Source organism: Scomber scombrus, chromosome 6, assembly GCF_963691925.1.
Source record: "Scomber scombrus chromosome 6, fScoSco1.1, whole genome shotgun sequence".
NCBI lineage: Eukaryota > Metazoa > Chordata > Actinopteri > Scombriformes > Scombridae > Scomber > Scomber scombrus.
Genome location: NC_084975.1, coordinates 6,293,162 through 6,307,013, shown reverse-complemented (window position 1 = coordinate 6,307,013; position 13,852 = coordinate 6,293,162). Strand labels below are relative to the sequence as shown.

The 13,852-nt window shown below is 38.2% G+C and overlaps 1 protein-coding gene across 1 annotated transcript; it reads left to right on the top strand.

Annotated features, from left to right (window-relative positions):
* The first annotated feature begins 9,559 nt into the window (after positions 1 to 9,559).
* admb (adrenomedullin b) lies at positions 9,560 to 10,990 on the top strand. Its single transcript, XM_062420810.1, has 3 exons — positions 9,560 to 9,671; positions 10,313 to 10,447; positions 10,708 to 10,990. The coding sequence occupies exons 1-3, from the start codon at positions 9,568 to 9,570 to the stop codon at positions 10,988 to 10,990; spliced, it is 522 nt and encodes a 173-aa protein (XP_062276794.1). The 5' UTR covers positions 9,560 to 9,567.
* Positions 10,991 to 13,852: the final 2,862 nt, after the last annotated feature.

Genomic DNA, 13,852 nt, shown 5'->3' with positions numbered 1-13,852 from the left:
GTCAGCCAAAAACAAACATCAAGCTTCAGCAACTTCTTTATTTCTCATATCCTCATGTCCTTTTATTCTTCATTAGCCACTACAGAGCTGCAGTGACGGGGGGAAAAGGATACAGCTGTGGTTCTTACAACATGCTATCCGCCCACGTCAGAAATCAGATGTGTTTATATCATCATTCTGAACGGCTTCACTCAAAAGCGACAGTCACAGAGAGGGGAGGGGGACGGGGAGACACGCTATCCTTCCACTATGGAGATAACAGAGCATATTTTAATAATACTGTTGTACTCAGTCAGTATTATGGGTCTCTCGTTTGTCATTTTGACGCCAGCTGTATGCTGGCTAGCTAAGTGGTGTGCTGCCAAAATGTACCAGATGGAAGTTGTGCTGTCGAATTATTGTTCCGCACGTTGTGGTAAAAGGATTATTCAACTATTTTGACAGTAATTGTTTGGGTCACGGCTCATACTGAACTGAGGAAAGTCACATACCGTACTAAACATCCTGTGCCGAGCGGTTCGGGACAGATACACATACACCAGCCTGTGTCATCCAATCTCAAGCTGCAATTTACACTGTGGTCAGTCAGCACAATATTTTGAGTCCGATTAGCAAATCTTACAGTCATGAATTCTTGTCTACACGTTGACCTCAACCAATCATAGCTTGCGGTCTTCCATGACTTGCATGATGTATAAAAGGTTATCAGGAAGGAGACGCCATTGACTGACTTTAATGAAGCTTAGTAAAACCTCAATCAAGGAAGACTTCTCTCTCGAAATCAGATTTTGCCACAACCTCTGTGAGACAATCATTTCTTACTGTCAAACCTCTAAAATAGTTCTTCTGTCTGCTGTAGTCAGCTGTCATTTCAGTATCAGATAGATAACCCTCCTCCTCCCCATTCAGCTCCAGTTTTCATCGGTTTCAGCTCCCAGGGGTCCTTCCACTGTGAGCTCATCAGAGTCATGCTCCACATTATACCACCCAGATCTTCAGCCATTGCCATCACCCCTTCTCCACCACCGCCATCTATTCCTGTACAATTCATAGCATGAACTCCACCTTAAGAGACTCCTCAAATATTTCTTTAACTGTCTCGACTCGCTTCAGCATGTTTATAGTTGTACGTTCTTCTGCATTATAGAAGTTTCCAAAACAGGCGGAAGAAGGGCGAAAAAAATCTGACATGCTACTCTTTTTCTAGAAAGATGAGATATGTGGGACAGGGTAATATAAGAGCTTTTAATAATTTGCAGCAACTAACGTTTCATAAAATGATTATTACCGTGTGCTTCAGACCTCTTTCCAGATCTTACGTCAGTTGTCCGGTCTGTTGAGGCACGGGCTTGAGCTTGAGTTAGCTGATGTGCCAAGGCCTACACCTTTATTATCCTGTTTTTGCTGGGATGTTGTGAGAAGTTTCACAAACTACACTGGGGAAGTTTAAAAACCCCAAGAAGGTAGATGAAGCCAGCAAATGTTCCCATGTCTGATGGCTTTATTCTCACCCATTGGTTGTCTTCCACCATGACATGCCAAAAAGGATAATCGCCCCCCCATGTTTCTTCCCAGTGACTCCAGTCTGTCAGGTCAAGCCATTATTGGGCTGAAATTGTGCAGTCTGAACTCACCATAACCCTTACTTAAGATACAAGGTAACACCATCACCCTGGGGAAGGTTTGAAAGTCCAAAGTTAGATGAAGCCAGCAATGTTTCCATGACTGATGTCTTTATTGACACCCAAAGCAAAATCCTGCTCTATCTTACATGCAATTGGTTTTCTCGCCACTTCGTACACTGGAAACACAGAATAATATAATAAACAAGACTAGACATAATGCAAGTTCCCATTAGAAAACTAGAAATACCACCTTACGATTGTATGCCTATGCCAACCAGTCAAGTTGCAGTTTACAACCATGTTTCTAAATCTTAATCATCCAGACTTATGTCTGTAGTAATCCAATCCAATCCACTTCATTTATATAGCACGATTTTAACAAACACAAGGTTTCCAAAGTGGAAAGATAAAACACAATAAATAGATAACACAATAGAAGCAGAATAACAAGATGAAGTAGACAATAGAACGATGAAAGCAATAAAATAAAATAAAGAATAAAATAAAATATAATAAAATGCACTTCCCGCACAAGATAAAAATATGCAAGTATACACATAAAATCCACACTCTACATGGGGTCAAAAGCCAAAAAAAAGAGGTGGGTTTTAAGAAGAGTTTTAAAATGAGACAGACTTTGAAGGAATGTAATAAAAAGGTATTAAGTGTATTTTCCTTGCGTGTGTCTGCATGCTTGGCCCATAAAGCCAATTCTGCTAGATCACAAAGTTGTAGCCATGACAGTAGACGATGCTTCAGATATGGATGCTGCTGCAAAGAAGCTACGTACTCTAAAACATGGATGCTTCACACACACACATCTTCAACCTGGCAGCACAGACGATCTAAACAATCACCACGGTTTCAAGATTGGAACTCAAGATCCGCTTCACCAATTCAGTGTCCGACCAAATGCGAACTATGATCACAATCTCTCCTTCCCTCCAATAGTTTAAATACAACTATTTAAAAAAAGAAAAAGAGAAATTACACAAATGTCTATACGTGTCATAATTAGTGTACGAATTCTTGAGTCACGGCCCAAAGCATCTTTATTTTAGTCACAGTAACCTTTGACTAACAAATTCAGTCATCCAATCAGTTCATCCATGAGTCCAAGTGGACGTTTACCAGATGTAATGAAATACTCTCCAGGTGTTCCTGAGATATCGCGTTCATGAGGTTACATGGACCTTGACCTTTGACCACCAAGATCTAATCAGTTCATCCTCAAATCCAAGTGAACGTTTGTGCCAAATCTGACGAAATTTCCTCGAGGTGCTCCTGAGATATCGGGTTCATGAGAACGGGACGGACGGACAAATGTAAAGACAGACGGATGACACAAAGACATAATGCCTCCGTCCACATCTGTCACCGGCGTGGAGACGTAAAAAAACACAAAGACACATGTTCAACTGGGTCATAGATGGAATCACGAAGACCCTGATGTCTGTGCCAAACTGAAATCTTTCTCCGACCTCTTACTCACAACGTTGCTGGCAGAAAAACTGGAATCTCCACACATCCATCACTTGACACAACATGCAGTTTATACTCTGACTAAAGGTTCTGCCCTGCCTCATCCAGCTCTGATGGACTAGTCTCTCAGGGCAGCTGTTGAGACATTGCATTCTGAGTTTATGTGCTGCAATTCCCATGGCAAACTTCTCAGGACTCACAGGTGTAAATCTGAAACTCGCAGTCATGAGACAGTCTCTCCCCGGGCAGGAACGGCAATATTTAGACGAGATCTTGAGAAAATCTTAAAATTAAATGTCAACTCTGTGCCTTGGGTATAAAAGATCCCTCAATATATCACTGACCAATACTACATACAGACTCCATAACATAGCCTGTGCCAGTAAGCCTAATGGAAACATCTTTGGCAAATTTGAAAAATGTCAGTATGTCATTTTGCTCTCCATTATTTCATGATTTATACAGTACCAGTCAAAGGTTTCTTACCATTCACTCGAATGAGAAACTGTCCAACCTTTGACTGGTGCTGTATTTTATGAAGAAGCTCCAGACTTAAAACTAATAATACATAGCAAAAAGGATAGTGAATTTTATTAGTTATTTTAGCTTTATTTATTTATATGGTGGTGGGGTAAATTTGCTAAAGTCCAAATGAAGCTGCTGTGGTAATCCAAACTGGTTAAAAATGTGTGTTACATTTGAACTACAATATAATATATATATCAATGTATTTTCTTTGTGTCATCTTTATGTATATTAATATATATATTATTCTCCTGCAGCTGTCAATTAGCTCTTAATGTGAACACACACATTTTTGGAAGTTGTTGGTTTACCAAACTGAAAAATGATCAGCATGATATCAATCAGCACAACAATTTTAATTGTCTAATGCCAGCACATGTGCTATAAGTGCTATATGCAATCTGATACTAACAGAAACTGAAGCTTGATATTGTGGCTGTGAACTAATGTTACAAAAATGTTTAATTTCTTATATTAATAATACAATAAAAGTATATAAACTAATCCTAATCCTGTTTTTTATGTTGTGGTATTGGTTTTGAGCTGAATGTTCAACTGTATGTGCTTATGTTTATGGTGTGTACCACTGGAGACTCTTTATTTCATTGTACATTGTGCAATGATGCTAGAAGAACTGAAATTGAAATATGGAGTATAGATGATGCAGATTAAAATAGAGATAAAGTCAAGCCTATTAAATAGTTCAGGTTGTTCCATCATTTCTCTCAAACCATTAACTTTCAGGAATATGTGGAACCTCATCCTTCCCTTGGGCAAATTGATGTTTTCCACCTGTAAATGGTAGATATCTGATCCTGTATTTTTCCGCTTAAAAAAAAAACTGACAGGGATTTTCCATTGTTTGGACAAGAACTAAGATGACTGTTTGCGCCTCACGTTTAGACTAAATAATTTCATTTACAGAGAGTATTATCTTTCAGACCCATGAGGGGCGAAGTGGTATTACATACCAGAGGAGCAGACTTAATAACATTGTTGCAATTCCTGCCTTTCTATCTCAGTAGTAATACAAGCACAGAATGAAATGCGGTGCTATAAATAGACACGAGCATCTAATAATATCTCATAATGGGTGCCGGCCAATGTTGAGCTCACATTGTGCTCTACTGACCCCTGACTGTGGAAATCAATCACAGCTTCATCCGTACCCTAACCAAACACCATATTGTTTTCATTTCTGTAATATGAAAAAGCTATTCCTGCAGCGACGACTCGAGACAACAAAAGATCTCGGCCAACTGATATGGATAGAAAAACAAAACAAAACAACTTTTATCAAACCCTTTTAAAATAGATTCTGATCACAACTATATCGAGTTTTGGAATAATAGAAACTCTGCAGCACGAGAGGCGCCGTCAGGATACAGGACAACTGGTTTAAGAACTGGAGGAGATCAAGTTAAAACATAGATCACTGATTTATCTTTTGGGCCTGGAAAAGTGCTCTTTTGTTGCCATGACAACATTGTACGCATCTATTTAAGGCTATCCATCCATGACGTCCCATGACTCATGTGCTTCTACAGATACACCAGATGTTTATGTGCTGTTGGGTTTTGTGAAGACACATCAAAACAATCATTGATAGGAACGTAGCTTATGGAAAGAATGACGATGATGATACTGGTGCTAGTTGTGGTTTAACATCCAAAAACTGCAACTTATTTTTTCTTTATTGTGCATTTGAGCCCTGACAATAAACCGTAAATATATTGCAGCAGAAACAGCTATGAGCTAAGTTGCATCTGTAGTCCCTGGGCAGGGGGTCACCAATGGCAAAATATATATCATAATAAAATTAACAATACATAAAATTACATCACCTAATTCCAATTTTTATCTGTCGACTGAGTGTGTACAGGACTGTCAACCAAGCTTTCAAAGATGATTTAAAGGCTTTAAAGGTACTGCAGCCTTTAATATAACATAAGTTGGAGGAGAAAAAAAAATTAACAAAAGGTGAAAGGACTAACATCACTTTTAATCAGTCAGTTGAGTTTATCAGAATGGTTTGTTGATTTGTCCGAATCATAAATTGTATCTTAAGAAAACTTCTGCAACCAGACAGTAAGAGCTAAGATCAAAGAAAAGAAAAAAAGCATTTAAACTCTTTTAGATGTATATTTTCTACATTAAAAATATAAAATAATAAAGAAATGTAAAAATGGCACTGAAGAGAGCTGAAACTCACTCATTCAACAGTAGAGATGCTGCCATAACTATGAGTTTTAGTCTCTCATTACTGACGATAACATTATCAATAAAAAATATGAAAGCATTAATAACTGAATGTAACTCGTGTGGGAGCATCTCTATTAAATGGACTTGTCAGGACTTGCAGTGGAAATTCATACTCACCTTTTCCAGAGGTAACGCAAGACTCTACTGAAAGGTGTGATTGCTTTGTGAGTTTTAAGACAGACAATCCAAGTTCACACTTCACTGTAAAAAAAAACAAAAAAAACCCTGACCGGTCCATGAAGAAAGTTGTGTAAATGATTTGATTTCCTCGATAAAAACCCATTAGCCTCCAGTCCAATACAAATAGTACACAGCCAAGAACAACTACAGTGGACATTCATTTTTTAAGGCAAAACAAAGTTGCGTTTTTAGGTTTAGTCCACCTGCTGGAGTAAAGTAAACAAACCAAAAATTGAACTTAACTATATTAGATATGTTGCCATGGAAACAACATTTTTCCAGTTTAGCCAACAAACACAATGGCTGTGTGTTTGCGAAATCACTCACTTATTCACTACTCCCTTTATAATAAGTGAGCAGCAAATCAAGATTTTAGACACTAACTTATCATCATAATTTTGTGTCGTCACCATCAGCTGTAGAGTTGCATGATGGTAGTTTTAACATCTTCAAAATGTGGAAGATAGTATTGTCGGATTGTGAGCAGAAAGTTATGTACATGCCGTGGACGCTACTTTTTTTGTTACATTTCGGAATATTTCAGGGTGTTATAATAGCATGCTCAGTATTTGGACACTTGAATAAAAATGGCAATGTAGGGTAAATGTAAGTGCGCTATATAGGAAACAGGAAGTGGTTTCCGACACAGCCAATAACAAACACTCGTGGTGGTCAGGCGACACAGGAGCGAATGTGCTTTGTCCAAAATCACTTGCTACTATATAGTGCACTCTATCTACTGTCCACCATTTTATTTGAGTGTCTGAATTCTGAATATGTAATTTATCCACTATATAGTGCTCGCAAAAATACTGCGATGACACAAAAAAAGTAGTGTCCATGGCTTGTACACTACTTTTTGCCAACAACCTCACAATGTGAGACAGATTGCTGTTGTATGACTCGAAAGCTGTTAGTAAGTGCCTGAAATCTCCATTTACTTCTCACTACTTAGTAAAGTATTGAATAGGCTTGTGTAGTATCAAGGTATAATGGTACACCAGGTTATTTAGAAATCCTGAAGGTATGATTTTCAACAGTACAGACTCTCCTCTTTCTGTTGAGCTGATACAGAGATGGTGTATTGAGGCGATGTATTGTAGTGTAAAGAGAAAGATGGCGGCTGAGAGTAGTCGGGACAATGTTACAAGTAGTAAAAAAAGGAAAATGCCTCTTCCCCCGTTTGTGAGTATTTTGGGTTCAGTCCTGAATGCCACATATAACCAAGCCTGTCACGATAACTACTTTTATTGGACGATATATTGTGTCAGAAATAATCGCGATAAACACTTATTATCGAAGGCCACTTATTTTCTATCTATTAATTATTCGGCCCTCAAGTATTTAAACCTAGCAAGTAAACTAATTATGTATTTGATATACAGCACTGTAGGCTAAATAATGTCATACATGCTACAATGACTTCTATCACTAACAGCTCAGCTTTTAAACAAATACTGTCATATACTGTATACCTCGGTGAAATGTCAGGAAGGTATGTAAAAATAAATACTGCCCAAGCCTTGTAATGAGGTAGTAATTCTGGATACAGTGTTGATGTTTTTAAAGGAAGAGTTCACTAAAATTTCAAGTTCAAGTTCCAAAAAAGGCTTTAAAAAAAGAAAAGTAGTAACTCCAAAGAACTCATAGAGCATCATTTTTTTAAGTGTTCTTGATCCAAAACAATACATTCATGAAGTGGAGCAATCAAAATGTGACCTTTATAGTGTCATCTTCAAAAAATATATAATTAAAATATTACAACAGAAAGAGAAGCACAACTACAGCCCAACTTCAACCCACCTATTTGCTTTTTGGCCCGAGGAAACATTCAGTTTACTTAATGATGCACGACTTTTGATTTAATGTTAGGAAGCATAATGTAGTCAGAATTTTATGAACAGTCAGAAACACATCATTTTCAATTAGGTGTCATCACACAACACATCATAAAGCATTTAAAAAAAAAAAAAAAGATGTAAAAAGGTCAACTGACACACCACCTCGCTACAGACGTTTCCACTTTACTTCCCGGACCGTGCACGCTCGCTCGCTGCAAAGCCCCACTTCCACATTCCTACAGTCAAATTTTAGGCATTCACACCTTGAAGTAGCTAACTTTGATTATCAATACATTTCCAAAAACAACTTTGCCTTTTGAACCATCTTCATCTGCAGCTAATGTGGAAAGCTTTAGTGCACGTTCACCTTCACACATGCACAACACGCTGCCCTCATTAAGGATTCTTGGATGACTACTGGAGTGTGTAAGTGCTTCTCAGTGATTGAACTGGTCATCTGGAGGTACACCAGCTCAGTATTAAGTACATGTTCCTTCCTTAAAATTTCCACGGTGCATGCAGTTACTATAGCAACGCAGCGCTGATTTGAATATACTCAGCATTTTGTAGCCATTCATAGCCAAAGATGGCTAACTCGGACTGCAACAGAGCTATCCAAAAACACATCTACATGAGAATTATTGCAGCTATTAGCGACAATTACACCGAACATAACTGCCTTAAAGCATGCATGGCCAATAAACTTAATCTTACACCCCCCCCCTGAACAAAACAAACTGACTAAACAAAGAGAAAAAAAAAGACTTAGTGCACCATTTGCACAGTCAGAAATAAAACCTCAGAGTAAAAAAACACAAGCACAAAAACACAATTTAGGTCAATTTTCAACTTGTGTTGCATTAAATCAGAATTAAGATCCACACAAACAAAAAAAGCATCAGTCATACTGCTTTTTTGGGAAATTGCTGCATCTTTTTTATTCTCTCTCTGCATGTTTTTGGTTTGACTGTCTACATGTGGGGTGGACGGGGTTGACATGAACTGTCCCACAGTCCCTCCCACTGGGTCTGGTATTCAGGTACAGCTCCCTCCCTCCTTCTATAAAGCCTCTCATGTTAGCAGTGTAAACTTCAGACTTCAACTCATGGTAAACTCTTTACAACCTGAAGGAAAAAAACAAACAAAACAAAAAAAACCCTACCAAACTCTGCTAAACTGTACACAACAAACTTGGATGTGCACCATAAATTCTCCTCATTACATTGCAAGCTAGAGCCTGAGGTAAGTGACTATTTCCATCCTTTTTAATTCAAGTTCAGACATTTTTTAAAGGTTACTTAACAATTTTCCAAGTTTAAAAGAATGTAAATTGATGTTTATGAGTTCCTGTTTGGGGTAAATTTGGGGTAAAAGCTTGAAGGACAAGGGATTGAGTCTGTGTGTTTTTCTAACCTATGATGTTGGGTTAGGGTTTATGTTGGATGGATTTTCAATAAATTAACTTTACAAATCCATCAATACTGATTTGTAATTGACTGATCAACAAATGCCACTCTGTTATGACGCTAAAAAAAGGTTTTAAATATGTTTAATACCAATTCAATCATGAGTCATGTCATGGCACAAGTCCAGTATTTTCACCTCCTCAGTTACAATCACTGTTTGTTTAACATTAACAGCTCCCAGCCAAAATGAAATTAGCCCTGCACACTGTCATCTGCTGCTGTGTTTTCACCACCGTCCTGCCACTGGTAAAAAGTGCCACAGGCGACTTCAACACCAGCCTGAAAAAAAGGTGAGCTGCCTGATAAACAAGCACTTGAGAACATTGTGTTCACTCTTAAAATAAAAGTCTATTTTTCTGTCTTTCTGTACACAAGTATTCAAAATATTAAATGTCTATTATAAAATGTATGAATCAATAAATTAAGTTAATTATTGAATTCACATAATGGATTTTTTAACAACAATATTTGAGAGCTTAAAAAATCTTGTAACTTTATAATCAACTAATTGTTTTTGTTGTTGTTCTTAATAAGAATCCAATAAATTTGGTTACTACAGAATTGTGGCCAAGATATGCTCTGAGCGGAAAGCTTTACGCTTGAAAGATGAAATTTTCAGTGTTCTCTGGTGCGCAAAGTGTAACAGAGACACTATTTCTAAATCACCTCACCTCTGTGTTGAAATAAGTAATTTCTTGTTACTATATTCGTGATAAACCTTTATTACCCAAAATATCGGCCTGGCAGATTTATCGGTCGGGCAGTTGCTTGCTTGTAAAGAATCAAATGCTCTCTGCAGCTTTTCATGATAATGCCAACTAAGCTAAGCTGGCCTCAAATGAAACCATGTCATTTTTTGAATTTGTAATGCTGTGTTATTCTCGGAGCATTAGTCAGTTCCTCTCATCACAGTTTCTGTTCTCTGTGGCAGGTTCAGAGTATGGCTGCACAGTCGTGTGAGGAGAGACCTGCGCAGCAGCTTGGACACAGCCAGTGACGAGTACTCTGACATCCACATCAAGCCACAGCAGGACGGAGATGCAGAACCTGTCTCAGTCTCATCAAGGTAAAAAGAGAGGCTGCGTTTATTATGCATTGTGAAAAGGTTTTCTATTAAAAAGTATTCAAAATTCCATTTTAAGGCAGGAAAGTCAAGATTTTGAATGATCTGCTGTCTTGTACTGAAACATCTACATGAATCTAGATTCACCTTGATGATAAATTGGATGTAAACCCTGTTGAAATAATAGATATGAGTGAAAAGATCACATTTAACAACCTTGGAAAGCATCAGCAATCTAAAAATAGAGCATCTTCTTCTTCCAGCTTGGGGTTGAATATCAGACCCAGGAGATCTACATCACCCAAATCCGGCTGCGTCCTATTCACATGCTCATACCACGACCTGATGTACCGACTGCACCAGATCAACAACCAGCAAAAAGAGCCCAACGCCCCTCCGAAAAAGATCAGCTCGAAGGGCTACGGGCGCCGACGCCGCTCGCTGGTGGACGTCGCCCGACTCGCCCTCCTGACGGGAAGACAGAGACGCAGCACCAAAGCTGGTCAGCGAGTCTACAGACGCAAACGCACAGGCACAGTGGCCTAAGACAGGCAATGGAAAGGCAGAGGAGAATCCTTGTTTGGGTGATTTGAACACAGCAGATGAAGATAAGTCCCCCCCTCAGAGGTTGTTTTCCACTGACTTACTGCTAGATATGCCGAAAACAACGGCTGCTATATCTGTACAGCCCATCAGAGGAAACTTTGCTCAGGTCACTCTGGGAGATTCCACTAATAGATACTCTGTGTGTGTGTGTGTGTGTGTGTGTGTGTGTGTGTGTGTGTGTGTGTGTGTGTGTGTGTGTGTGTGTGTGTGTGTGTGTGTGTGTGTGTGTGTGTGTGTGCATGCTTAGTTGCAGTTTTCAGTGTGTCTGAACAAGTGTGTGATTAATGGTTGAATTCAAGTAAGACCTGTGGGACTTGACAGGAATGTCTGTCTATTCTGCAGCTTCCAAAGTGAACTTGGCTGCTGAGACTGAAGACCATTCCTGAGGATCTTCTCTGAAATGCCCGTGAACTGAGGAAGAACTTTTTTTTTTCCCTCTCCTCAAGAAAACTGACAGTACTGGACCCCAAACTGTCACATGCAGGAGTCTCACCCCCCCCAAAAAAGGAACTGAATAGGATGAACTGCTCATGAAGAGTGCAATTTAGAAAGTATCTACTAAGCATATTCATACTTAAAAATGTAATTATCAGCTTGTATATAAGGAAATATAAAGCTACCTTATATTTAATCATATAATACAACTATATTTTTATACAGCCAATATACATATTAAAGTGCCTTTTTGTTATTTTTAACTTCAATGAAGTATCAGATGTATCTGTGTAAATAATCAAATTGTCCTGTATCCATTATGTGCATTAATGATCTTATCACTGAGTTATGTGTTATATAAACTGCCTTATTGTGCTGATTATATGTTATTGGAAGTTAATCATATTAGAGATATTTTAAGGTCATTTGTTTGGATGTTGAAACTCACACATGAAAATGTAAAAAAAAAAGAAAGGGTGGGGGGTGGTGGGGGTCAGTTAGTTTTTGGCTGGACTTTAAATGTCATGAAAAGTGACTAAGAGCTTTTTTTTCACTCTCTTTTTTTCTCCCCTGCTATGAAGGAGAAGAGCTGATGAAAGAGTTGTGCTGCCATCTAGCTTTACAGTAGGCCACATGTTAACAGATGTAGGCCAAGCTCTTTTGAAATCAACACGGCCTCAACAAAGCACTTAGTATGTTAAATGTTTCATCTTCAAAGTTTTGACATTTATCTGCCTCTTTATTTGAATGTAATAAATCCTAATTTACCCACAAATCATCGGAAATGACTTGAAATGGTATTAGGTAACATCATTTGTGTCTTGTTGTGGTGGAACGCAGCAGGAATTGTAATAGTTTTCAGCTGGTGGTGAAGTCCTTGTTTCAGAATTAAATAAATTAACTTAAAGCAACTTTGATGTCATTTTGGTGACCTAATACTAGTGATATTCTGTTTGTGCTTGTGTGCAGCAGTGTTAGTGTGTATTGTTATGTTGTACGTGCAGTAAAACACGAGTTTTTAAAAGTCCAAAAAGCTGTGCATACCAATCTAAAAATAAAAACGTCATCAGCTGAAATATCTCAAACACAAATTAGATTCAATTTGATTTGGGTCGACGTGTTCCTAAAAACTGTGTAATCACAGCGTATCAGCGAAATTAATTACAGCTTTGGCAAAAACAAAATCCAAGTTTTGATGAATGGACAGCAGCGTGTTCCTCAGCAGAACACTCTAACGAGGTTTAAAGAGAAATATTAATCACTATGGAATTTGACCTTCAGTGATAGTGCAGCAGAGTGACCACACTGTTCTGAAATTACGCACAATTTCATCATAAATCTGGTTATTTTCACTGAAACATCAAAACATCCCCTTTGGAAAACAGTAGATTATATCAATGGTTTACATGCATGTGACTTTGCAAATGTTTGTTTGCTAAGAAACTCAAAATAATTTGTTACTTCAATCATGAAAGTCTTATTTTAATATCTGTTTTATATGCTATGCACTGTGCAGCAGGGACAATCATGACATAATGAAATACATTTGACAACCCTGAAGCCCATCACTGTAGGCACTGACTGCAATATCTCAGCTTTCAGGAATGAATGTGAAGAAAAAAAACGAGAAAACTACTTCATCACTTGGCATGAAATTTGGTGCAGCCATTCATGACTCCAAGACCATCAGAACCATCTGGGACAACTTATACAATTAAACCTACATGTACACATATAATCCACAGGGTTCTCCATACATACATTCATTTATATGTGGTTGCTCGCTCCAATAAAACTTTGCCCGCCACAAATTGATTTTCCTATTTTTGGAGCCGTGTACCTCACTCTCACACACTCTCTCTATCTGTCTCTGATATCTACTCCAAAACAGATGCAGACGCACCTGCACCGACTCGTCCTCCCCCCCTCTGAGCTCTCTCTGCAGTAACATCACGTCATCATCTACACTCGAGAGGTGCGGACGTGCCATCTCCACTCAAATATGTAAACATTTAAATATTGATTGTGCATCTACGTCACTTTGTAAAGCTTCGACCGTAGACTGTAAATACAAGGGAGTTCATGGTGCATTCAAGTGCACCCTGTAAACTCAGAAATCTAAAATCAAATGGTCATGAAGGTTGTTTAGAAGATTCCAAAAAGTTTCAGTTTCCTTTACTAGATGATTTTTTGATAAGATGCTAAAATCGTAACAATATCTAATATCTAATTCTACATAGGCACATTAAAAAACATTTTATGCCTTGATTGATTGAAGAGCAATATTTCATATTACGTGGATGCATGCTACATCTATTATCATTAATCTGGTTGCATGAGACGTTGTACTGTATGTTTTTATGCACC